The sequence below is a fragment of the Gnatocerus cornutus genome, chromosome 8 (assembly GCF_029298725.1).
Source record: "Gnatocerus cornutus isolate USDA-ARS CGAHR chromosome 8, icGnaCorn1.1, whole genome shotgun sequence".
In the NCBI taxonomy this organism is placed as follows: Eukaryota; Metazoa; Arthropoda; class Insecta; order Coleoptera; family Tenebrionidae; genus Gnatocerus; species Gnatocerus cornutus.
Window position 1 is genome coordinate 14,056,736 of NC_142240.1, and position 24,525 is coordinate 14,081,260.

The following is a 24,525-nucleotide window of genomic DNA, read 5'->3' on the forward strand; positions in this document are numbered from 1 at the left end:
AGAAGATTCAAAATTTGCAGAAATAAAAGTTTTAAAGATCCATGTGCTAATATCAAAATTCTAATAGAGTCAACTCTCGGTAAGACGGGGCAACGAGTTCCAATTACCGAGTAGTTTGATTTAGTTATGAACGAGTTTTCGTTTGAAATCATTTATTTTTAAAGAAGTTTGGATTAAGGAGAAAAATAAAATTCAAATTAAGCATAGGACAATCATTAAAACAATTTGTCAAATCGTTCAAATACAAGAATCTTTTACTACTTCTTAAAAAAAATCGAATTTGAAAGCTGTTAAAAAGTCTATTCGAATTTTCATCGAACATTTAGGTCATCAATCTTTGTTCTTGTCTCCAAGAAAAAGTCCTTTTAACGAGTAGTAAATTCTCAGGTTTTGTTCAAATTATCCAAGGGACCGAGCATTTAGTTCGAATTATCGAGAGTCGACTGTGTTTAAAAAAAAACTACAGATATATAAAATAAGTAAATAATAAAATTTGTGGTAAAAAATGTATAGCATTTTTTTCATTTTTCTAAATAGAACTTATCCGGCGAATTGTCTTTCGGTGAATTTTACACTGGTGGAAAATTCACTTTGCCCCTGAATTTTTCACCCCGTCTATGAATATATACCGAGTGTTATTAAAGTGACTGCAAAAATTTGATTGGTGATAGAGCTGGTAATTTGCAACAAATTTTATTTTCGAATTAGAAATCCAGCAGTGTAAACTGGTACTTACCGATTTATATAGAGTGGAATTATAGTTCTCGTTTTTGGTTTATTCTTAGATTTTCTACCACTGCACTATAGAGAGAACACAATTTTCTTCGTGCACAGCACAAAAAAGTCAGCGAGCACATCATGATTTTCGAAATGAAATAGTTTAGGATTCTGATAAAATGAACACTACCGCATATCTTTGGATACTAATTAAATTACAACATCTCACTGATAACGTGATAACGCAATATTTTTTGTTGCAACGTAACTGTGTTTTCTACCAGTGAATTTTTTGCAGTCTTTTCAATAACGCTCTAGTTTAGAGCCGATGTACATATTTCCAACCACGCAATAACACATGCTTTTGTGGCGTTTATCGCATCTCCTCACACATTCTACATACTCCTTGGAAATTTTAGTCTATACAGTTGGCGATTTCCGCTGCCTTATTGCAGTTACAAAGCTGCCCCGGCGCATCCCAACAGTCTCAACCTGCCCCTACCTGTAAAATTGGCACCATCACCAATGTAAGAACTCCGATGGTCGTATGCATGATATTTTGCATGCGAAATTGCACTTTGTTGTTATTTTATGCAAAAGCATGTTGCTAGTTGACCGACTTGTTTATAGTGGAGTTGGTAAACACTACTGAAAGTGCGTATTTGTGTTAAGACAATACTGTTGGTAACAACACAAGCTGTCAACAATGAAAATTGAACAGTAATGGACATTAAGGGTTGTATTGGGCGCCACCAAATACAATGCCGTTCGGCATGGAGAACTCTAATTGTTACTGTAGCATTAAATAATCAGCAGCGAATCGAATTCTGAACTTGGGAAGTTGTTGCGTTTAACCAGCTTGTGTAACTTACGACTTCGATCCGGAACAAAATATAAGATTACGGAAACAGTGCCGACAATATTTGGTAGCGGCGTCTATAAATAAAAATCGATCTGCTCGACTGTTTAATTGAAATTTAAGCTGATCCTCCCAGTTTAATTAAATTGAGTATTTCTTTTTGTGTAAATTGGAGGAGTTGCCATGGAAAGATCAAATTTTAAGGCGATATTTGAGTGGCTTAACTCCAAAGAGGGAAAATCTTGATATGAATACAAGGAGTGAGAGTTCGTGTTAATCGGTTCTTTGAAAGGATTATCCGTTATTACTTCATGTTAAAGCTTGAAAAAGTTAGATTGTTAAGTTTTTCTCAAGCTCCAACTTTCATAAATGCTGAACTAACAAACTAGTGACATGAATTATAAATCATAATTTTATTTTAATGGTGTTCTGGGAATACGAGCAGTGGAAATTATACAGGTATCATTTGTATTAACTTCTCTATTGATGCACATGGAAAATGAACCCATTTTTAGAGCTGTTGTGATAGTTCAACAATTTTGTATTATATCCACGATTATTTCTAGGCAGTTTTGCCACCAAAATCACATTTATATGGAAATACAATCTACATAAATGAATTTTTTATTAAAACACGCACATAGGAGTCGGCAATTTTTTATAAACTGGTTGCAAAAAATATACTTGTTGCGCATAGTTATCGCACAGTTGTTGGGATTCAATTAAAGCTTTTTCATCTGTTTTTCGAGTTTCATATTTAGAAATTTAGAATTTAACTCAATAATAACAAAACCCGCGTTTTTTTAATTTTAATTTTTACTATTTATTAAAACTTGAAAAACAATGGCAATTGATACTTTATCATTAAATTCCTGATTTACCTATTTTTACGCTGCTCAAATATGCATTTCATTTGAAATCATTAAAAAAATTAAATATTTAGCTTCATTTTTTATTACTGAAGCTATTGAAACTGAATTTCAATACTCGCAATAATTGAAATAATTTTGTAAAATGCAGAAGAGAGTTTAAACTAAATGAATTGCACTAACAAAAAAAAAAAAAAATGCCCGGCGCATCCACCATTTTTCACTAGGTACTCATTTTTTTTTAAATTTATGTTGTCACATTGTTACACGTGTTCTTTGGAATTGAAATAAATAAATAAAATACCTACAATTGTATCTATTTGAATACCGTAAATACAAAAGCACATGTTTAATATTGCATGAGTTTTTCGCACATGTAAATGATCACGCATTTTATGTCAACATGTAAAAAGTTAATGGATTTTTCCTGTATTAAAACGTGCCGAATCTATTAAACTGAATGTAAAAATGCGTTGCAATGCGAAATCATTGTTTCAAACATCCCAAATAAACTTGTGCTTATTCATGAACAGTTGGTACCGAGCTGTAGTAAGCCACAAAATACAACTTTGACAAATCACTAAGCTGAAACCGCGAAACGGAAAACTGAGACTGCATCGCTTTAATCTTTTCCGAAGCTTAAAGTTTGTTTTTATAGTTTTAGCGTATCTTAAAATTGAATTAAAATCGTTCATCGCGGAGAATTTTTAATTAAGCGAGGAATAACTTGATGAATAATAAAATTATAAAAACTATAAAACCGACTGCTGACGAAATCTGATGGTATCAATACTGCCCGTGTACTGGTTTATCGGGATTTTAATTTAATTTTGTACAAAGCGAAAGCTCGGAGCCCTCAGGTATGTAAACAAACTGATTAAAAACTGAGTGAATAAACGACAAGAAATTGTTCTTTTGCCTCGGATGTAAATAGGTAGACCTCGTAATCGATTTTTGTTTTTTTGTTGTTTTGTTAATGGAACTACGATGGTAACATGTGTTTATTACAAGCATTCGCTTTGGAACGCAATTTCTAAATATTTAGCTTTATCTAATTTAATTTGCATTAGCTGCTTTGTTTATGAGCTACTTTAGTAGCTATTGTTGCAGAGTTTTATTAATGTTGCGTGCATTGAATACGAAAAGGGTTTAGCCTGCAACCCTTAAACAAACTATTGTATATTCAAAACGTACCTGACCCAAAGCAAAGTTAGTACCCTGCAAATATTTACCAATCGAAAATGTGTATCTTGCACGTCCATAAATAATTTTGTCTCAGCTTCCTCGCTAACGGAAAAGCATGATTCTGTTTTTCACCACACGGAAATATTAAATGTGTTTTGTTTCACAGGGAGGACGAACGTGAGCCGCTGAAATCAGACAACCAAATGAACGGTGAGAGAAATATGTCAGTAGAATTCGACGGTAAACATGTCTACTCAAAATCCGGTGAAATCATAGGTAAACACTCAGCTGTTTAGTTCCACAGTTTTAGATCTGTGTTCACTCATTCCATGACAGTTGATAGGACAATAGTGCAACTTTGTTTCAACGTAATATATTTTTCAATGAAAACGCGTGCCAAATATAATAAATAGCTTAATTACACTATCTAGCCAGCTATGATCATACAGTATTATCAATCAATCAAGTTGGTCGTGCAATTGTGTAGACTGACATGAACAGGGTGTTGAGTAATAGTGGCGCAAGTCTCGACGTCTTGACAAAGTGCAATGTCAGTTTCAGGGTTGGGAGTTGCGGCACTGTTAGCATCCGAGCTTTTTCTAAGTGTTGTGTGTACTGATGTCCACTGTGGGGACATGATATTGTATAAATGTTTTATTTTGTATAGTTATATTTAAGCTAGATCTAGTGATGTTTAGGGAAGGCATTTTAGTTTGATCACTAGTGCAGTACTTAAAACTTGACTGAATGTTATTGTATCCTTATATTCCAATCGTGATTTTTTGTCCGGGAATATTACTCTTCTAGTTATTTTATTGTTATAACACCCCGATCATCTTTGTTTCTCTAGTTGTATAATAAAGTACCAAAGTTATAATTTTAGAGTATGACATTTTTTATTGTATTTATACGATATAATATATTGTAGCTTTTGATATGGAATAAAGCAGTTAAGTCCTAATATAAAACTAGTCCATTTTATTTAATAGTGAACAGAACCAGTGACTTAGTTTCACTCGTACAATAAATAAGAGTTTTTGTAGGGTTTGTGTTTTTAATAATTCTATAAAAAAATACAACGTACAGTATTAAAAATCAAAACTTATAACCTGTTTAGTGTTGCCAGGATTATTTACACTACTTACATTACTGACATATACACCAGATGAATGAAATTTCTATTTACATCTCGATGTTTTTGCAATGAGCAATTGTTCAGGTTATGTACATGCGGTAAAATTTAAATGCATCTAAAAGTAACAGGAATAACTTATCCTAAATAAAGCTAAAGAAAAAGAGAATTTAGAGATGGCAAGACGACCACAACATAAACGAAGAAAGAAAGTTATCACCTATATACAAAAATTTAAATAAAAAATAACAAAAAAAAAAATAGAAACTGATAAATTAATTTATAGTCGAGCTCCATGCGTTACTTTTACAAAAGTGGTAACAATGCGATGTGTGATGAAGGTCTTTGCATGAGCGAGATTCTAAAATACAATGGCGATGGAACTTTAGATGAGAGATGTCACAAGACGAGCCTTGAAGTTAACGAGTCTCTCGCTGGTCTGCGCCAAACGCTGCAAAAGTCAAAGGTAAAAAAAATCTCTCCGTGGTGAAATCTCAACTTACCAAGATCAAGTCTTGGACGAGGTTGGCAAGCCCACGGTTGGCAACAACGAATAAACGTGTGATGGGTCCGGGGATTCCTTCGCCATTATGACCTACCGAAACACCTTTGGCAATATCAAGTTCTGCAACACCACCTGGTGCGTTAGCTTTCTCGTCAGATTCTTCAGTAGCTCCAGAGCCGGCCACAAGCTGCGTAATTGAAATAATTAGATTTTTCATAAATAAATGAGGGGGTTTGTTCCCGCCTCGTCTCGATTTAGATTTATCCTTTCACCATTGCGCAACGTTTCTACATCTAACTTGAATGTGACTACGAATTTTTTAAATCGACTTAACTAAGTGACTCCCAAAACGACCTACTCACCTTTCAGTCAAAATCATAAATATTAAATTTGTAAATGAATTCAGGAGTAAATGGGAAACAGAATTGAAAACAAACTGGAGTAAAAGTGAACGGGCCCGTTCACCCTTTCGTATAAATTAAATGTAAAATTAAAACAATGTTTTTATTGGAATTTACAATTCAAATTAACTTGTATGGACTTTACTGTGATACGTGGTTTACTTTTTCAAGCAACTGACCTTAACCGAGCGCTTTTTAAATGGAAACTTGAACACTCAATTCGTAATTTGGCAGTAAATGAGCGGTGAACTGTTTGCATTATTCGGAGTGTTTATTAGACCAATTGGGACTAATCACATCGCAGATTATTCCTATTACAGTTCTCCGGAGTTGATACATCTTCGTGGATCTTGGAGGGGAGATCAATGTGTATTTTTGGTTGCATAGGCGTAAAGATAATGGCTGCCCGACGAAAAAGAAACTAAACGGAATTTTATTACTTCGAAACTACGTAACCAAGACAAAAGAATTTTCTCGGCGTCAAAATTACTTTCACAGTTGCAAATTTAGGCGAATGGGTGGGCAAAAATGTGAAGGTTTGTAATGCGAGTAACTTAAATTTTTGTTGCACCAAAATTAAGAAATTAATTGAGTGTTATGGTATGAAGATTTTAATCTGGCTTTAGTCTTATTTCTTTAAATTTAAAAGTAAGAATTTTAAACAATGGAAACTAAAAGACATGGAAATTCTATTATGTAAAGTTTCATCATCATTTTCTCAATTAAAATTTCTATAAAAAGAGAGTTTATGAAGATTTAACCTTAGTAATTGTAATTCTTATTATTTTTTATTAAGAAAAAATTGGAATAGACGTAATGACTATTGAAAATTAGAGAACAAGAAAATTCGATTTTATATCTTCAGAAGGAAGATTCATTCATCACAGATAATTCGAGAAAACGCGATTTTGAAATACTGCAAATGAGGCAATGTGGGAATTTAAATCAGCGAACACTCTAGGATCGAGTTAAATGGAAAAAATCTCAATTCTTGTTGTTTCAATTTTAACGCTACTTTTGAACAGTAAGTACATATTAAAAAAAATACGCTTATTTGATATGAAGAAAACGAACTAATTTAAAAACTTACGCCGCAATGAAAATAATTTGAAAAATGTTATCTGATGCTTCAAATTTAAGAAATTGGGGATTTTAAACAAAGATACTTCGATTAAATGAGAAAGAACTTGATTTACTGTTATGAGCATCCATAAACATAATTATCTTTCACAGTTAAAATTAGAGAAAATGGGAGCTTTAAGCATAAAACTTCTGCTTTTCCCAAACAAAATTTTGAAAAAATCCGAGTCTTGGCACAGAAATATTGTAATCCAACAGGTGAACAATTTTAAATGATAATTTTATTTGATATCATGAGAATGAAGCTTCCACAGTTAAAAATTTGAAAAGTTGGAGATATAAGTCTGAAAATGTGAAAATAGGACAATTAAACTATTAAATCAACAATTCTTACTGCTGTAAACTCCGTATAATAAGAATTTTCCAATAATAATTTTGAAAAATTATTCAAATCTTGAGATTTCCCCCCTATTAAAATGAAATAATTTGGAATTTCTGTCGACTTCATAATCAACTCCTAATTTAATTTGACTTTGTGATCGCTTGGGAAACATTTTCCATCATTAGTCTTTCACTTTTTACGTCTTTATAAAGACGAAAGTGCCATTATTTTCCGCCCACACAAAAAATGTTGCCGGAATGAGCTACACATCATAAATAATATTCGGTGAAAGTAGTGTGTGAATTTCTTTCTTCCTCCGATGTTGAGCGTCATCAGAATAGTTCCATGTTGTAATTGATATAGAAGACGACCGTTTTCTACGTCATCTAACTGCAATCATTGCCTTTCATTTTAGCGTGAACGATCTCTACGTCAATTGTGAAAGATGAATTGGTGTGTTTGACCTTTTGCTCTTCTAAGACATTGCTTGCAGTATCTGAATCGTAGTTTAATATGCATTTTTCGTCGGAGTGATGAAATAACTTCTTCATTATGTTGTTTTGAGTAGAAAGTGAACCTTTCACTGGCGTCGGGTACTATACCGAATACTCTAAATAACTTTCCATTTTAAACCGGCTACTAATTAGATCAAATCGATAAGTAGAACGAGATCTTCTGGAGCCCAGTTTGGTCTTCCGTCAGTCATTTTGTCTGTCATGTCTGGGATGGAGTTGTTAGACAGTCGGTTATAAAGTACAGTCGCAGGAGAGTAGAAAAAGAAGATTAAAAAAATTAAATAGTGCTTGAAACTACCAGACATGACACCTTAACTGGACGCAATAACACTTAAAAATTATACACACTAGAATACTCTCAAGCACTATTTTTACAATTATTAGCATCAGGAGAAGATTAAGAACACCCCAAAGCGTGCTATGTTAGTTGCAGTGCTAGTACAAGAAGTGGAGCAAAGTGAAGGCGAGGAAAGGAACAGTCCGTGTTGGTACTGGTGATACCTTTGCTGAAGAAGCAGCCGAAGCACCGTAAGATGTTATCGTCTGGGAAGTCTCCGTGTTGGTCGTCAAACCCCATCCCAAATTCTCAGTGCCAGCCACCATCCTGTAGACAGTGCCAACTGCACGAGCAGCTCTGTCCGCCGTGTTCTAAACACTCAATTGCTTAATGCGTTTCCGTTCCGGGATGCGACCCTAGCAGTTTGCACCCGAATCCAGTCCAGGAACAAACTGCCGGGGGCTAATCTTCCCTCTCGAATGAATACATATTTTAAGATGTCAGAGGCGCGTAGTGAAAGCAACTACATTGTCAATCTTAATCAGCAATGAAGGACGTCTGGATTTAATTTTTTCCCGTTATCAGGGCAATTAACACATAATTAACTACAATTATGTAAGGCATGAAAGTTGACAACTGTGTCGAATCAAACAACATCAGAACGGAAATAAAAGTGTGATTATTTATTAAGAAACAAGCACAGTGAATTGTGTCCCCGGATTTTATCAAATAATGTGTATCAGATCCGCTGATTAAGAAAACGCTTACATTCACAGGGAAAGGGTGAATATGAAGTAATTACGAGTTGGATAAGACCGCGCCGTTAATTAAACCACATATTAAAAATTAACATAATTGCACCTTGTTACACTTTTAGAACACAAGACTTTGTCGTGTGATTAATGGAGAAAAAATTGAAGAAATGTGTGCTAATTTCCACGTGGTATTTCTAGGTTCTAATGGAATTTAAAGCAGCGCTATAATTCATGTAATAATCTCGGCCATAAATATTCTGCTTGTAGAAACGAGCTGTTAGGGCATTAGATCTACAGTTAACAAAAAATGAAAGCTCAAAATGGTTAAATTAACTTCCCGAAATGGTTGTTGGTTCGTTGAATGTAATTAAATGAACTCAGCATGAAACAGATTGGAATGGAAGTAAAACTAAGCAGTTGGAAGTTGCCCGTTTGTTTTTACGTGGAACTCCGAAACTCATGGAAATTAAAATCACGGGCTATAAAGTCCAAGTTATAGTGTAGAGAGTGTTTTATCGACTGAAAAAAGACATGCAGATGAATGAAGAAAAAATGGTGTAATTGTGACAGTTTTTTGGGAATTTTTTTCCAAGCGAATTAGAAAAATATTACCAAGACAATTTCATCCTCGAATTGAAGTTATATGCATGAACGAAGAAGAAACAAATAAGAGATTATTAAATAAGAATGAAAGAAGTTGTGTTATGTCATTGTTGCTCATTCTTTCAACAATAACCAAAGAAACAATTCCATTATGTTTTCTATTCTCGTGGAATTTGTTTTGTGCCCTTGCAATGTAACCACAGGAACTTTGTTATCTGAACAAAATGGTAAAACGTGACAATTAAATTTAAATGCATAAAATTATAAGTTGGGCGTATTATGTTCGACCGACTTTTATTCTGAACTCATTGCGTTCGTAATGTTTTATTTTTGATTGGAGTTATATAACAAATAATCTACAGTAAATTGAAAGGCAAGTGTTTCACAAAAAGTCAAACCTCCGCAAAAAGTGTTTGAAGAAATTTGCCCAAATCATTTTCGTTAGATTGACCAATTAGCATTCATTATTAAATAGATGCATTTAATGAACAGACCTCAATTTCCAGTTTCACAATTTAAATTTTGCCTATTATTCATATTTACATAACTATAAGAATGACACATTGGGCACTTAAGAAGACAAAACTTTAAAAGATCATCAAACATTTAAACGCGATTTAACCTTTCAGAAACACATGTTCGTCGCTCGCTTTGGTAACATTTAATGTCTTTCGTAATTGATACACTTTCAGTTTTACCCAAGACTTGTACATCGACTAAATTCGGTGACTGACATCACTGTAAACGCACCTTGACCGAAAGATGTAATTTGGAAACAGACATAGATGATAATAAGTGAATTTTGCAAGAATTAGTTAATCGTCGCTTCGTGGCAAATGTTAGACTAAGCCTCGGGTTGTAAAAGATCCTTGACATCCAAAAATTTATATTCAATTCGTTTGTCTAAGCATAAAAAAATAACCTAATTTCGCCATGTTCGAGTCATTAGACGAATAAAATTGTCTGTACTTGGAAATATTTATTAACACAAAATCATCTTAAAAATAAATGTGTAGAATGAGTGGTTTTATACAAATAAGTGCAAAAATGTGTAACAAAATTGTGAAATCATGGAATGGCGCTTAAATCTTAACATGATGGTTATATTCTCGCTTAACTAATTCGTGTTGCTACTTGTTCAATTAAACATTTCTTTCGTTTTTTCAGAATGTAGAAAGTGGGTTACGTTATTGCCTGTTAATTTAATCAAAATATGTCTTAATTGTTGAATAGCAACACTTTTGAAAAGTCCATCACGCCCCGTTGCTTACCCGGATTATATCGAACAAGAAATTGCCGGAACCTCCGTTACCATGTCCATCTAATTGAACACCGAAGGGCGAATACCGTTTATTTCTATCGGCATCATCCTCGGCATCAACGTTCGATAAATCTTCAGCCGGTTCTGGCGCCGATTCCGCTCCATCTTGGTCTTCTTCTTCCTCTTCTTCTTCGGCGTTTGCTTCTCTAATCACCCTTACGTGTCTTTTTGCGACAGAGTTGTCGTCGTCGTTCGCACGTGACTGAAACAAAAAGATACCATCAAATAACCGTAACGACAATTTAGAAGAGAAAGAAAATAACGCAACTACATGGAATAGTTTATTCAATGAAACACAATGGTAAAATCTTCCAACAGTCTATTGGTGGAATAGATGATTAATGAGATGTTTCCGGTGGAAATCTTCGGTTCTTCTTTAGGACGAGATGAATGGTTATGGTCGAAGAGTTAAAGCCTTTGCGAAATGATCGTTCTTCGTCGTTTCTACTCATGTGGTTGCCTTTCAGATAGGGACAAGGTTTCAGTTTTAGTTTCGAAAGTGTGACGCAAAAATTTCAAATATTATTTTAACCCGTCGATTAAACCTTGAACTAAATGAACCAATAAAATTGCGCTTCTTTAATGGCCATTCAACTTTAACTTAACCTTGGCCCAGAGTTAGAAGAAATGAAAGTTAAAGAAGATAGAAGAGAAGTAAGCAACACCACGAGCTTAAACTAATTCTTTCCGTCTTGCACGTATTCAGGCAAGATCTATGAGATGTTCAATGATGTTCGTTTCTCACAGTGTACAATGTTGAGGTTGTGTTTACCGCAGAATTGCCACTTTGGGTAGCTGCGGTTGTCGATTGAGAACTTCTCAAATCAACATTATCGTCAGATCCAGGACTTGAAGCTTCATCTTCATCGTCATAGTCTTCATCGTCATCAGGAGGGTACGTTGGTAAGACAACGTTCACTCTTGAACCTCCTCCATTCGAAGACGAACTACTTCCACCTCCTCCTCCTAAGCCACTGCGGAGGATCGCTCTTCCGAAGACGCGGAAAGCTACACTTGTCACGTTTTGAATGACGTTATCGAGGACCTGCGAGGAAAAATCAATGATTAGAGGAAATTTGACGGTTATGTAAAAAGATGCATTGACCCGAATTTTCTTCAAACCTGTTTGAGAAGAAAGCTGTTAACTTTTCAGCAAATTGAGTTATTACGCACTCTGGTGTGGGTAATTAAAACGGTTGTGTAACGGCACCGTTTCCAAAAAAACGAAAAGCAGAAGACAAGAAACTGATTCTTGAAATCGGAATAAAATGCGATTTTTTTGAGGTGTCGATTCAGGCACAATCCTGAAAGTGATAGTTGGGCAAATTAATCATATTTAATTTCATGGACAGATTGGGTAACCAAAGTAATAAATAGCACTTACATATTTGTCTTAGACAATTAATTACCGCATTTGACTGACTAAATTATGCCAATTTATGCCAAATCACTATGAATTATTGAACATTGAGACCAATATTTTCATCTAATTTGTTACAGCTGTGAGTGACAATCTAAAAAACTCTCATTCTAGGTAATAAAATTACACTGCGGGACAAATGCAAATTAATTTTGAGTAGACCTTTTTTAAATGTTGGTGTTTTGTGATCTAAACAAAGTGCCAAACAATATATTCACCTCAAAAACTTCGTACTTTTTTTGTGTTATGTCAATTTTAGAAATATTAAAAAAATATATAAAATGGCTTGTATTTTCAGGTTTATTTAAGTTGTTAACGTAGTTATGGTCATAAAGATACAATATATATATAAAAAAAAACAAGTATTAAAAAAAATGGAAATCTTTGCAAATTGTGACAGGTTTGGACCGCCTACTTTGATGCGAATTTTTATACTCACAAAAATTCGTGCTTTTTACACTAATTTTGAATGAATTGTACTTGAGCTGTGTAATGATTTTTATTTTGAAAACAAAAAGGTTTAATACTTGCAAAATACTCATAACCTACTTGATTTAAAAATTAAATTTAAAAATTGGTATTCTTGAAAAGATGCCCACTTAACTTCTAAATGCGACGTAATAGAGACTTGTAAACGACATATGTCTTATAAAAATGTGGGCTACTTATTGCATCTAACAGTTTTGAGGGTACCAAAACCTTGTCACGCAGTGTTGTTAAAAAAGTTAAACAGCTGCGGGGCAAAATTTATTTATTTAGATTAAATTTTTTTAATTTTAAAAAGAATCCCAAGATGCTTCTGAAGAAAATTTAGTAATTATTTTGAAATTATGAAAAAGAACTAGGAAATTCAAGAAGACAGTTTCTTTTGGGGATATGTTCAGTTGCTCATCAAGTACTGAAAAGTTTTTCACTCAATACGGAGTGCTGCACTCCGTTTCTGACAAAATAAACCTGCCGAGTGTTTATCGAATCGAATTTTACTTCTTCAGTCAAATAACAAAATTACGGTCAGTTCTTGAATAACATTACTGATAAAAGTTAATGAAATACACTATTTGTGCAGAAAAATTTAAATTCTATTGGCTCTTTCGTGCAATATTTTTCACTTTCCCAGGAAAAACTGTCAGCCTGATTGTCAGTTTGCTCATTCAACAGTAATTTAGAAAAAGAAATCAAAAGAAATCAGAATAAATGCTTGGCACGTCTTTCTTTACTGTTTTTTTTTTGTGAGAAAACAGTGCAGTGTCTACTATTGAAAGGAAAAAATTTCATTACTAATTCTAGACGAGAAAATGATCATACCCTCAAAAGATTTTTTTTATTTTTTCTGCTAAAATGCTAATTTACGTTTAATTATAATAATGTACTTCTCTTCGTCAGTTTTTCAGTTTTCTTTACCCATATCCATTGCAATGGAAAATTTTGCGCATTCATAAATCGTTATGAAAGTGGTCAAACCTTGTAGGACAAATTTCCGAACAGGATTGATTTATTGAATCGGAAAGATAATGAGTGATAAATTGCATTAGCATGCACCGTTGTAGGCATTGAGTTAATAATAACAATTATGGATAAATACATTATACATGTTGATTGATAGAAAGAAAAATCCGTGATTAGAAGGCGTGCCCCAAGTACGTTTCTTGTGGTCTACTTTTTCTCCGGGTTTATATGTCAACTTCCAATCCCCACAAAGGGCTTGTTTTCAATTTATTCTTCATTGTAATTACATTCAAGTTTCACTTTTATCCATCATGTAATGAATCCATTAGAGTGCGTAATAGTCTTTTGGGTAATGCGTTATTAAGTGTCATTGAAGGATATTTACCTGCGATAACGGCGGACAGAAGACTCCAACTAATTTCACTATACTGTTCACACTTCGTAATAGTCCGGGAATATCTATGTTGCTTAAAACATCAGTTAAACCTCCTCCGGATGTGCTGCTACCGGTGCTAGCGCTACCAGTTGCTGCCACACTTGCACTAGAAGAACCACTGCTTCCACCTATCTGTATTCGTTCAAATCAAATTAACAAGAAAAATCCGCGATGGTCATCGCAAATGGTCGCTTCCAGACTTTTCAGCGATGATGACAAGCTAAGAAAGAAGAGGAACACAAACCGTCACCTTCCGCGAACATGAAATTTATCGGACACAGAGCATAATTTACTAGGTATGATATTAACAACAGTTTCGCTTGGTACAATCACTTCGATTAATATTAAATTGCATTTTATTACCCATAAATAGCGTTGCAGTACCATCACACGTCCTCAACTTTCAAGGAGAATGACCGGTATTTTCAGAAAATTTAGTCCGATGGCGTGTCCCAAATATGTCTAATGCTAATAAGAAGCATTGTTTTAACTAAGCGGTTGTCAGCTGTTGTGCTTTCCTCGGGAAAACGCTCAAATTTACGGTGAAAGTTGAGAAGTTATGTTGCGTTATGAAAATGTACCTTGCATATTTATAACATAAACGCGTCACTCATTCGAGACGTATAAAGTCGTGAGCAACAAGCCTCGGACACGAATCAAAAGCAGTTTTACTTCAAAAAAAAATAATTAGCAATTACTACCTCATTAAAAATAACGATAATTCATTGTTATGTAAGCAATTAAAAATTTAGACAATATGCTAATCGAGGAGTGGAAATAAAAAGAAAAGATTTTTCCTCGAGACGTGCGACCGCCTCTTCGCGCGCCAACAAAAGGAAAATTATCCACTCGAAGTTAAAAAGCGTTAAGAGGCATGCGAATATGAATTTCCCGCACAGCATGTTAACACTCTTGTCCCTAATTATCTTCGATGTCTTGTAATTTTCATTAGACATGTGTCTCCGTTTTACAACAAGCATCGAATGTGGTCTGTTACACTTTTCTTTCACATAATTTATTACAAGTGGTAATTTCTTGTAACTAGACAATTAATAACCGCCGCAACATTCTTGAGCGACAAACCTAAAGCAACATAGTTTACCGTTATTGTTTACTAAGACTCCGGAACCTGAGAACTGAGCGCAATTATTCAGCTTAATTAACGCTGCACTTCGCAATTGCTACAAACTTTATTAAATCTTTCTAGAACAATGTGTAATGAACCTTGTTGAAAATGAAATTCAATCTTGTGACATACCTGCGTTATTTCTTATCAAAGTTTAATTAATTATTTGCATGCGTCTAATGGAAAAATGCCATTACTTCCTGATATAGAAGTACCATTATCACAGTAATAGTTTGAACCTTGATAGTACAGTAAATTATGATTAGACCGTTTGTACCACACTGTGGGTATTGTATGATTTATTTCATCACGCATTGAAGTATTTTGCAAGGACTTAAACTAAACCACGCATGGTAATGCAGAGACGCACAATTTTTCAAAGAGCCATTAAAAAGTGAAATGCAAAAATTAACGCCACGAGACTTCCGTGTCGGTAGCATGACAAATCTTTAGCCGGAAACGAATGGGATTTTCCTAACGTTTCTACACTAATTGTGCATACTTATGATGGATTTGGATGTGGGCCACGGCCTTTTGTGTTCATGAATTTTAATAAAAACGGAAGAAGGCGGATGAGATGTTTCGTGCCAGCAATTTATTAGCGTTTTAGCCCACATATCAGCACGGATGCTAATAAATTAATTTTGAGTGGTTAGCACGTTCCTGTCTGTTTAGTGCATTAGACTAAATTGAGTTATGCAACGAACTGAATAATCATAATCGTGGAGATCTTCTAAAATCGTTGCGTAACGCGTCTCGAATTTACTACATTTTAGAGAAGTTTTCAACAAAAATTGCGCACATACTTCTGACGTGGATGTTTCACCTTTCGTTACATAACTCCTCCCATGTTCAATGTCAACCAATTTTCTGTGTCATCTGAAAATCCGGCACTATTGTTCTTTTGACGCAAATCATCTCCGGCTTCGTGGAACATTTTTCAAGTTATTACTACTTGTAAACCGCAACAGAGCCTACACAAATCGATCAAGTTGTCATCCAAAACGCGCCGATTTGTCACTGTCAATTTTAAATCGTAATTAACGACGAAATAAAACAAATCGTTTTCAATCTTTTCTCGTTAAAGTCACCCGGCGTTTCTTTACTCCATCATTACTAAATTTCCACTAATTAGCAATTAGCTATTTAAAGCGTAATCCTTCAAATTCACTGCTGCGAAAAATCAGAAGTTTGGGCATTAAAGTAATCAAAGCTGGAGCTAATGAAGTTAATTTATCTAATGGCATGTGGGAGCGAGTTTTAAAACCGAGTTCCTGTTGTTTAACCTTTGGAAAAATTCGCATTCTTGGGAAATATTCTTAGTTGAGCAATACCATTTGCATAAATTTTGCGGGCTGTGGCTCGCCGTTTTTGCTAACCTTCAGGAATAAATATTGTAATTTTGAAAGCAATTAAAGCAAAAAGCTAATTATACTTGTAGGATAAGTGCTTGGCTGCATTTTTTGAACGAACGCAGGTGTCACATTCAAACCACTGAAAGTGCGGGTGTATGTCACCGACTGATATTGATGTATTTTCCAGATTGCAACAACAGGACAATAAAAATTGAATTATTTCCGCCAACATCCTCTTTAGAAAGTAAAATTTAGTGGTTCATATTTACAATAAGATCATCATATTGTCATTTAAGTAATTCTATTGTTGGAACAAGAGATCAACGTTTCTAAAAAGGTCATTGTTAAATTTTCCTTTTTAATTGCCCGAAAAGAAGTTCCGGGTTACGTTTCTGAAGCTCACGCAAATTCCACATCCGCGGTGATATAACACCTAATACATCAAGATGCTAAATGACGCGACTTTCACTCACTTTCTTCGACCTTGTGCTGCAGTTTGCTAGTCATCGAAGAGTACAATAAATAAGCGGCTGCACGAAAAAGAAAGTAAAAGTTTGAATTTTTTTCTATAATCTCCGAAAAGATAATTTGATGGGTAATTGTTGACCCAGGGTCAAAAGGAACGTGACTGCTGGTGGTAATTTTTGCATTAACGTTATGATATTGCAACGCAACTTTCGATTCGAGTATTAAAATGCATTCCTCGTCCAAGCGACACGAGTGGAATTAACATCGGACAATGAAGATGAACAATGGTAATACTGACCTGGAGATTAGAGGACGCCGAAAACTGTGAAGGGAAATACGGGGCAGCGAAACTAACAGCAACCAAAACACTCAAAACACACGCGGTACTTACGATACACTTCATATTGACTAGACTAGGTTAACACTTCTGAAAAGAAAAAACAGAATTAGTTGTATGCAAATAAATAGGTATTCAACTTTGTACACACAATCTGAAAGTTTTAGTACTCACGTAGACAAGTTAAGAAATTCGCAAAAGATCACGCATGTAGTAGCAGCAATGCAGTTATGTTGCGTTAAGTATAAGAAGCGAACGGATTAAAAAACAAATATTATACAAGCCTCGTGGTCCTTTCACTTTTCGCCGTTCCTTTGGTTATTTTGCACCGAACAACTGCACCAATTATATAATTTTCTTTGTATGCCAAAAATTAGATGTTGCTTCGAAAAATTCCACCACAAAATTGATCGGATTCTCTACGCTTTCTACCTGTTAAGCTGAATTTTGTGGAGGGACAAAGAAGTTATCATTGAATCTACAAGGAGACCTAGACCTATAAACCCGCGATTCACGAGCGTCAACGGTAGGCAATCGTCCATACAGTGGTACCTCCAATTAACAAATTTTTTTTTACAAAACAATTACATTAATTGCGGATGAGCGTGGTGGTATTGAATTGTAAGACAAGGACTGTTGCACCATGGAAAATTTATTTTAAATTTAGATTTTTCATTCGCCGTTCTTGCATCAGAGCAATGTTACACGATCCTGAACTAATTTATGAAAATGGCTCCACCGGCCTTAGTACGACATATTAAATCAATCCAGACAATGCAAAAGTGATCTGATCTTGCAAACTTGCAAGTGAAAGTGGCACACCCCGTATCAGCCTGAATTTGTTGGAACTTGCATCTCAACACATAACTTAGATGAAAAAGTACAGCGCTCGTTAAAAGTCGGTTAATATGTTTGATTATTTTCTACTTTCGATTACAAAAATTTTGTTCACTTCGCTTTCTATATCGTACGTTTCGATCAATAATTGAGGATGTTAATTGTTTTGCTTGTTTTAACAACTGTAATTAAAATAGAAAATATTATAGTGTTGACTCACACCCTTAGGGTAGTCCTTGGACTGGTGACAGTACATGACTTGTTCAAATAACTGATAAAGTTGGAAAGTATGCAGTCGTGTTGGAGAGGAAGAGACACCTTCCGATGTCTTTTGCACTTTTACAATGACTTCCTTAGAACATTCACGACTATTAAAATTCAATTTCTGTGCGTTCCTAGAACACATGTTCGACGATTTTTAATTTGTGTTAACGTGGAGAAATGCGCTTTGTTGTAAGATGTTATGAAATTGAAAGTTGGACCAGTTTCTCATATGAAAATTTCCATGTTTTTGAATTACGACATGAATTAAATTAAATGCTTACACGAATTTTAGACGAAAGTTTACCAGTGCGAATTAAATGTTTAAATCCCTTGTGATAATTTACATACAAATGGATAGTTTCTACTTGCCGGAGAAAAGAAAACAATGGTTTAATTGCTTCGGACTTTGACTATACATATAGGCGAAAAAGCACATGTAGGAATGTTAAATAATAAACAACAAAAAACATGTCTATGGAAAGTAATATTTTCCGTTGGTATATAGTATAGGTATTTAAATTGTTAACTACTTAGCTCAAACTATAATTTCATTCATTCAAATTTGAAAACAACACAAATTTCGGTCGCCGTAGCATTAAAATGATAACATTCCCTCGAGCCATTAAGTCCCATATTTGAGTGACAACGCCATAACAAAGGTAGAGACAGAAACCCAACTTGCATTTATAGAGATTTCTATTTTTTACAGATCTGAATTACAACTATGCAGACATAAATAGAAGTAAGATTTTTTGTTAATTTTCTTTTTAGAAGCGATTTTTGCCATCGTTTTTTTCCGGAGATACCTAGCTTCGAAAATTCCGGAAAAAGTGTCCACCAAAATAGGTTTACCTAATAAATGAAAAAAAAAAAATGAATTTAGGATATGTAAAACCGGATTATTAGTGCGAGAAAAATGATGGCGAAAACCGCATCTTTTTATCTGTCGTAATTCTGGGGACATTGAGCTGCGAAAATTCCGAAAAAAATTTCCACCGAAATAGATCTACCTCATAAATTCAAAAATTTAATTAAGGAATTACAAAATTTAATTTGGGGTATGTAAGATCGAATTCTTAGCAACAGAAGTATAAGAAAAATTGCATCTTTCTATCTGTCGTAGTTCCTGAGATGTAAAGCTCAGAAAATTCCGGAAAAATTGTTTACCAAAACAAATCTACCTCATAAATTAAAAAAAATGAGTTTGGGACATGAAAGATCGGATTATTTGCAATACAAATACGAAAAAAACAACGATGCCGAAAACCGCATTTTTTTTATCCGTGGTAATTCCGAATTAAAATTCCGGAATAAAAATCTACCTCATAAATTCAAAAAATTCAATTTGGGATTTGCAAAACCAGATTATTAACAACACAAGTGCGAGAAAAATGATGGCAAACACCGGATTTTTTTATCTGTCGTAATTCCGGAGATCAGAAAATTTTGGAAAAATTGTTCATCGAAATAGATCTGCTTTATAAATTAAAAAAGTTAAATTTGGGATATGAAAGATCGAATTATGTGTCATCAACACAAGTGCAAAAAAACGACGATGCCGAAAACCCATTTTTTTAACCGTCGTAATTCCGGGGATATGACGCTTCGAAAAGTCCAGAATAAAAATCCATCGAAATAAATCTACCTCATAAATTTTGAATTTGGGATATACAGGACTGGATTTTTATCTATAAAAATATAAACAAAATTGTATTGTGTTATCTGTTATAGTCCTGGAGTTCTGAAAAATATCCACTAAAAAAAATCGAATTTTTGAATTTGGGATATGTAAGACCAAAAATCCAAAAATATTTCATCAGACTTAATATTGTAAATAATTTTAATTAAATCTGAACTAAACACGACTTTTTTTTAATTTTCCAAAAAATTTCACCATCTGACAATCGACATAGAAATCTGAAAGTATTTTAGAACTCTTTAAACTGAAAGTCGATCCGTACAACCATAACGAAAAGATATACAATTTGTTAAATATTCCAGAATAACAGCCAAGACAATGAAACTGTAATTTTCCTCAACCATAAAACTTTTTGATAGTCATATGAATATTCTTTTCGTGTAGATTCAAACAAGGAACATTTATATTCAAATCCAAGAATATAACAAGGTCAAAAAACTATCTTCTCATACTCGAGTATCATTGTAATTGCAAATTGGAATCAATACGAGCAGCGATGTTATGTAATCATGATTAAAAATAGTTTTCTTTATGTGATTGTTTGCGAGGGATTTTTATAGTATTGCATTGTCTATTATCTGTAACTACTATTTATTGGTGTCGATAGTTATTATTATGTCATATATCACCTATTCTTAATTGAGGTTCCGCAACATTAGACTGTATGTTCAATTTGTAGTTTGGTTTACTTACTCTTATTATGTTATTACAACTTTCACATGTTTAGAATTAAAACTGAACTCTCTTGGACCCAAGCGCTTACAATTAAATAATGTTATTACTGCTGCTACAAGACTCTAAAATAACTTTGAAGATAAAATATCATTTCACGAGTCGATAAACACACACTGGCAACGACAATAATGTTTTCAAATTGACAATCACTTTTGATTTTTGGTTGTAGAGTAATAAAAGCTGCAATGTTGCCATCAATTGATTTTTGATTGCACAAGCAGGAGTGAGTTGAAACAGATTTCTAGCGGCAGAAGAATTTACGAGCGATATAAAAGCACATCAGAATTATTTAAGTTTCTATAAGCGACTATTTCGTTAATTTAACGACGTCTATAAAACATCGAAAAACTCCGAGCAGCACACTGACCTCTATACGTGAAACCGGTTAACTTAACGTCTCAAGAAAAATGACAGTGAGACATTCAGATCCTCTTTCAAGACAATCAATTCGGTGACATTTAACAATGTGGGACAGAATTCAAATATTGAGGTTTTATTCAGAGACAATTTATTTTATGTTAATTGTAATAAAATATTGTTTTGAAATTTTGATAGCCAACTTGGCCTCAAATAAAAGTGTACCAACATTTTGAAATTTGTGTTTGCTTAGAATGTTCCTCTAATGCACTAATGATGTCTGAAGGCTTTCCCAATGCGGTTTACTCAATGAAAATTTTTATTTATACGGTTTTTAAATTTTGAAAATCTACAAGGCCTCCACATTGCCATGAAAATTTAAAAAGCATTCTGCTTGACCTAGAATTAGGGCAATTACTTTCTTGCATAATGTCTAAACGCACATGAAATATTTAAAACGTCATGCCAATTTTCAGGCGCTTTTCCAGGCCATGCCGGTGTCCACGTCTTGCGAAATTTTAGATTGTCCAACCACCACGTGGCTGCAGTTCGCCCCAAAAATTTTCCGACAAAACTAGGTGCAAAACGTGGCTTTCCAATTGGAAAACAAATTAATTTATCTTTCGCATTAATTTCGAGAAAGTCGTTGAAACCTCTGAAGTTTCTTAAGAATGACACAAGTAGATTCCATACAATATCTGCATAAGGTGTGCCTACATGGACCGGTAGATTTTGCCATGGGCATAGATACAAACCACTGATGAAAATTGCTACATCGTGGTAACGAGGATGTAAGTTTCAACAAAATTATGAAAGATTTAAGAAAGTAAAACCCAAAACGCCAAAAAATCGAAACCGCCGGTCTAGTGAAGCTAGAAACCGAGCGATTTTGAGTGACCTAATTTCGGTTTTTGCATAAGACCACGTAATGGCATTCACTTGCACTGGAAAATGTGGGAAAAGTCGCGAAATGAAGGTTCAAAATTGCGCACGAATTCCCAGTTTCATCAAATGGAAGGTCAGAGTTCTCGGCTTTCGCTGAATACTAAGTTTATAGTTTTTTTAATTACATACAACCCATACAAGTCCCATGCCCGAACTTTCGAATGTTGGACTACAATTATGGATGTTTATCGAGAATTAGTGGTCAAGATTTTTTCAAACACGAGCAAAAGTGAAATTCGCCCGAAGAAAGTTATGTAACGGTTTAGAATTAATTAGATACGCGCACATATTCACACTTGTTAGTTCCTTTGAATGTAAAAAATGTGTTTGTTTAAAATATTTCCAAAAGCACCGATTGACATTCGAGCGGTGTCCTAACAGTTACTCAAGACCTACTAAATGGAACAACTTCAATTTGACGAAATTACAATTAAAGTAATTAATTAGACTTGAGCAATGTAAACCTTACTATGGTGACATTTTTTTTCAAACCTTTCGTTCGGTAAAAGTAGTAAAAGTTAAATAAACAGACGAATCAGTGGTACCACTTACTCGCTTGACCTTGAAAGAAGCTCAAAGCTTTCGCTAACAGTTTGGTAGGACCACGCGGAACTTTCTTCGTTAAATTTAGGTTAGGACCGCGTAAAAATAATTGTGTTACATCTAAGTTCTTTCAGATTGTGTTAAGATAAAATAGGAAGTCACTTACTGTAAAAAAAGTAACAAATGCACACAGCACAAACACGAAGGAAGAACTAAACTGACACCGAACACCCGAGAGTTTTCTAATCGAATATCAGCTTTTCTCCCGCCATTCTCTCTTTAAAACCACCACCAACAACCATCGTACAGTGAAATGATATCGTATTCTGTAATTTTCATTGGAGTGGAACGTAGTTTTGCCAAAGTCCGTTGGGTTTCCAGTAATAATAGGCTTAAAGTGTCCGCCGGTGCTCAAGAGGAGTATGGCTAATTACAATTTTGTAGATTGCAACATTCGAAACGCAGCAGCCGCGGAAGAATTCGGCTAGGTTCAATGTTCCTTCACTCTTAAAACATTGACAATTGTTTATTGTCTTGGTGAAATGTGACCGTTTTTTGGGAAAATTATATTCGGTTAATGGCACCGATTATCATTGACCATGAAGTGCAAATTTCTTAAAACGAGCCGAAACTAAATCAGGATGTATCAAAATATTCCTTAGTCAGGTGTGAAAGTGGTCACCTACTTAAACCTTTACAGCCTTTAGGCTTCATTGAGTTTCCTTTTTTTGCCGGTTTTTGCAGTTTTGCGTGTTTCTGACAATGGCCTTGGTTGTGTCCCAGGAAATTGTTGGGAATTACAAAATAAATATAATACGATGACAACTTGAAGCATAAATTCAGCTGTGCGACTTGTCAAGGTTGCAGAAATTGCGTTTGCAAGAAGAAATTTTGTCGCTTTTTTGCAAAAACTAGAAATGTGATGGTCTGTTTATCTGCATTTTTTTAGGGGCAGTTTTGCTCTGTTTTGACTTTCTCTCTTTTTATTGCACGATCTTGGGGGTACATTAGGTGTGTTTCGATTATTATCGCTATAATTTATTGCTTTGGTTATTGTATGTGCAAATTAGTGCGAAAAAGTGTTATTTATGACTTTATTAAGAAGTTTAGCGGGAATATCAGCAGCTTTGAACCATTTTTATAGTTTGTGAAGGATTCCTGATTTTAAATTTGCAACCTTCAGTTTCAGAAAAAAATGGGAGAATTTATTGTATCCTTCAACTTTAAGTTTTACAAATTTAAGAAAGTGATATTTTGTAAGTAATTGCCCTTTAAACTAAATTTCATTTTTTTAATTTTATTCTGAAAATGAGCAATTAAAATTAGAGCGTTTTTTTACATAAATTTTGATTGACAGACTACGCATTTTTATTGCTTTAGATAGGAGTGGTGATCAGTTTTTTCAGTGATGGATTATAATAAAAAGTCGATATAATTACTATCTAAAATATCCTTACTTACTGAACCTTTTCGAATTACATAATATTATTATTTGAATTTGAAGAGTGTGCAGAAACCAGAAAGAATCCAACAGAAAAAAAAAATAGTTAAAATTGTAAAAGCGTTCTGAAAATTTCGAAACTAAGTAACTAAAGGGCAGTATTACGAGAAACATGCAACAAAGGATATCACTAAAAATTATAAATAAATGGTGTACTTAGGTATTCACCTACATATTTAAAAAATTGGAGGATTTAATTAATCTGAAGATGGCAAAGAGTTCGAAGAAGAATCAAAAGAGGAAATTTTGAGAGATTTAACGTAATATAATGAAAAAAATTTGTATAATCCAAATAATTAAAAAAAAATCAAAGAGGAATCGAACGAAAGATTCTCAAAAAGGGACATAAAAATTGTGCTAACGAAAGAATCTCAAGAAAAAATAAAATACGGGCTGAAATAAGTAAAAATAAACAAAGATTAAAAGAGACAATAAAAAATGGAATTTTCATTATG

General features: G+C 34.0%; 2 protein-coding genes across 8 annotated transcripts in view; one reads left to right on the forward strand and one right to left on the reverse strand.

Moving 5' to 3' along the window:
- The window catches only part of Fas2 (neural cell adhesion molecule fasciclin 2), an 80,027-nt gene extending 75,527 nt beyond the window's left edge, over positions 1-4,500 (forward strand). The window contains exons 9-10 of one of the 3 annotated variants that reach the window (XM_088043552.1): positions 1,137-1,244; positions 3,797-4,500. In XM_088043552.1, coding sequence (XP_087899678.1) covers positions 1,137-1,244; positions 3,797-3,926 — 238 coding nt within the window. In that variant the 3' untranslated portion in view covers positions 3,927-4,500. The remainder of the gene's footprint in view (positions 1-1,136; positions 1,245-3,796) is intronic. The other 2 variants (XM_088043553.1, XM_088043554.1) reach the window with 2 other exon arrangements.
- Position 4,501: 1 nt separating this feature from the next.
- LOC148170108 (uncharacterized) lies at positions 4,502-22,873 on the reverse strand. 5 transcript variants are annotated; one of them, XM_088043567.1, is made up of 8 exons: positions 22,736-22,873; positions 17,151-17,279; positions 13,853-14,035; positions 11,347-11,646; positions 10,552-10,803; positions 8,147-8,293; positions 5,266-5,454; positions 4,502-5,213 (listed from the first exon to the last, which is right to left on the reverse strand). In XM_088043567.1, exons 2-8 carry the CDS (start codon positions 17,253-17,255, stop codon positions 5,148-5,150), a joined length of 1,242 nt encoding a protein of 413 aa, XP_087899693.1. In that variant the 5' UTR covers positions 17,256-17,279; positions 22,736-22,873; the 3' UTR covers positions 4,502-5,147. The 5 variants fall into 5 exon arrangements, with proteins under 5 accessions (XP_087899693.1, XP_087899689.1, XP_087899692.1 ...); XM_088043563.1 differs by lacking the exon at positions 8,147-8,293 and having other exon boundaries at positions 22,736-22,866; XM_088043566.1 differs by lacking the exon at positions 8,147-8,293 and having other exon boundaries at positions 11,374-11,646; positions 22,736-22,865.
- Between the last annotated feature and the right edge of the window lie 1,652 nt (positions 22,874-24,525).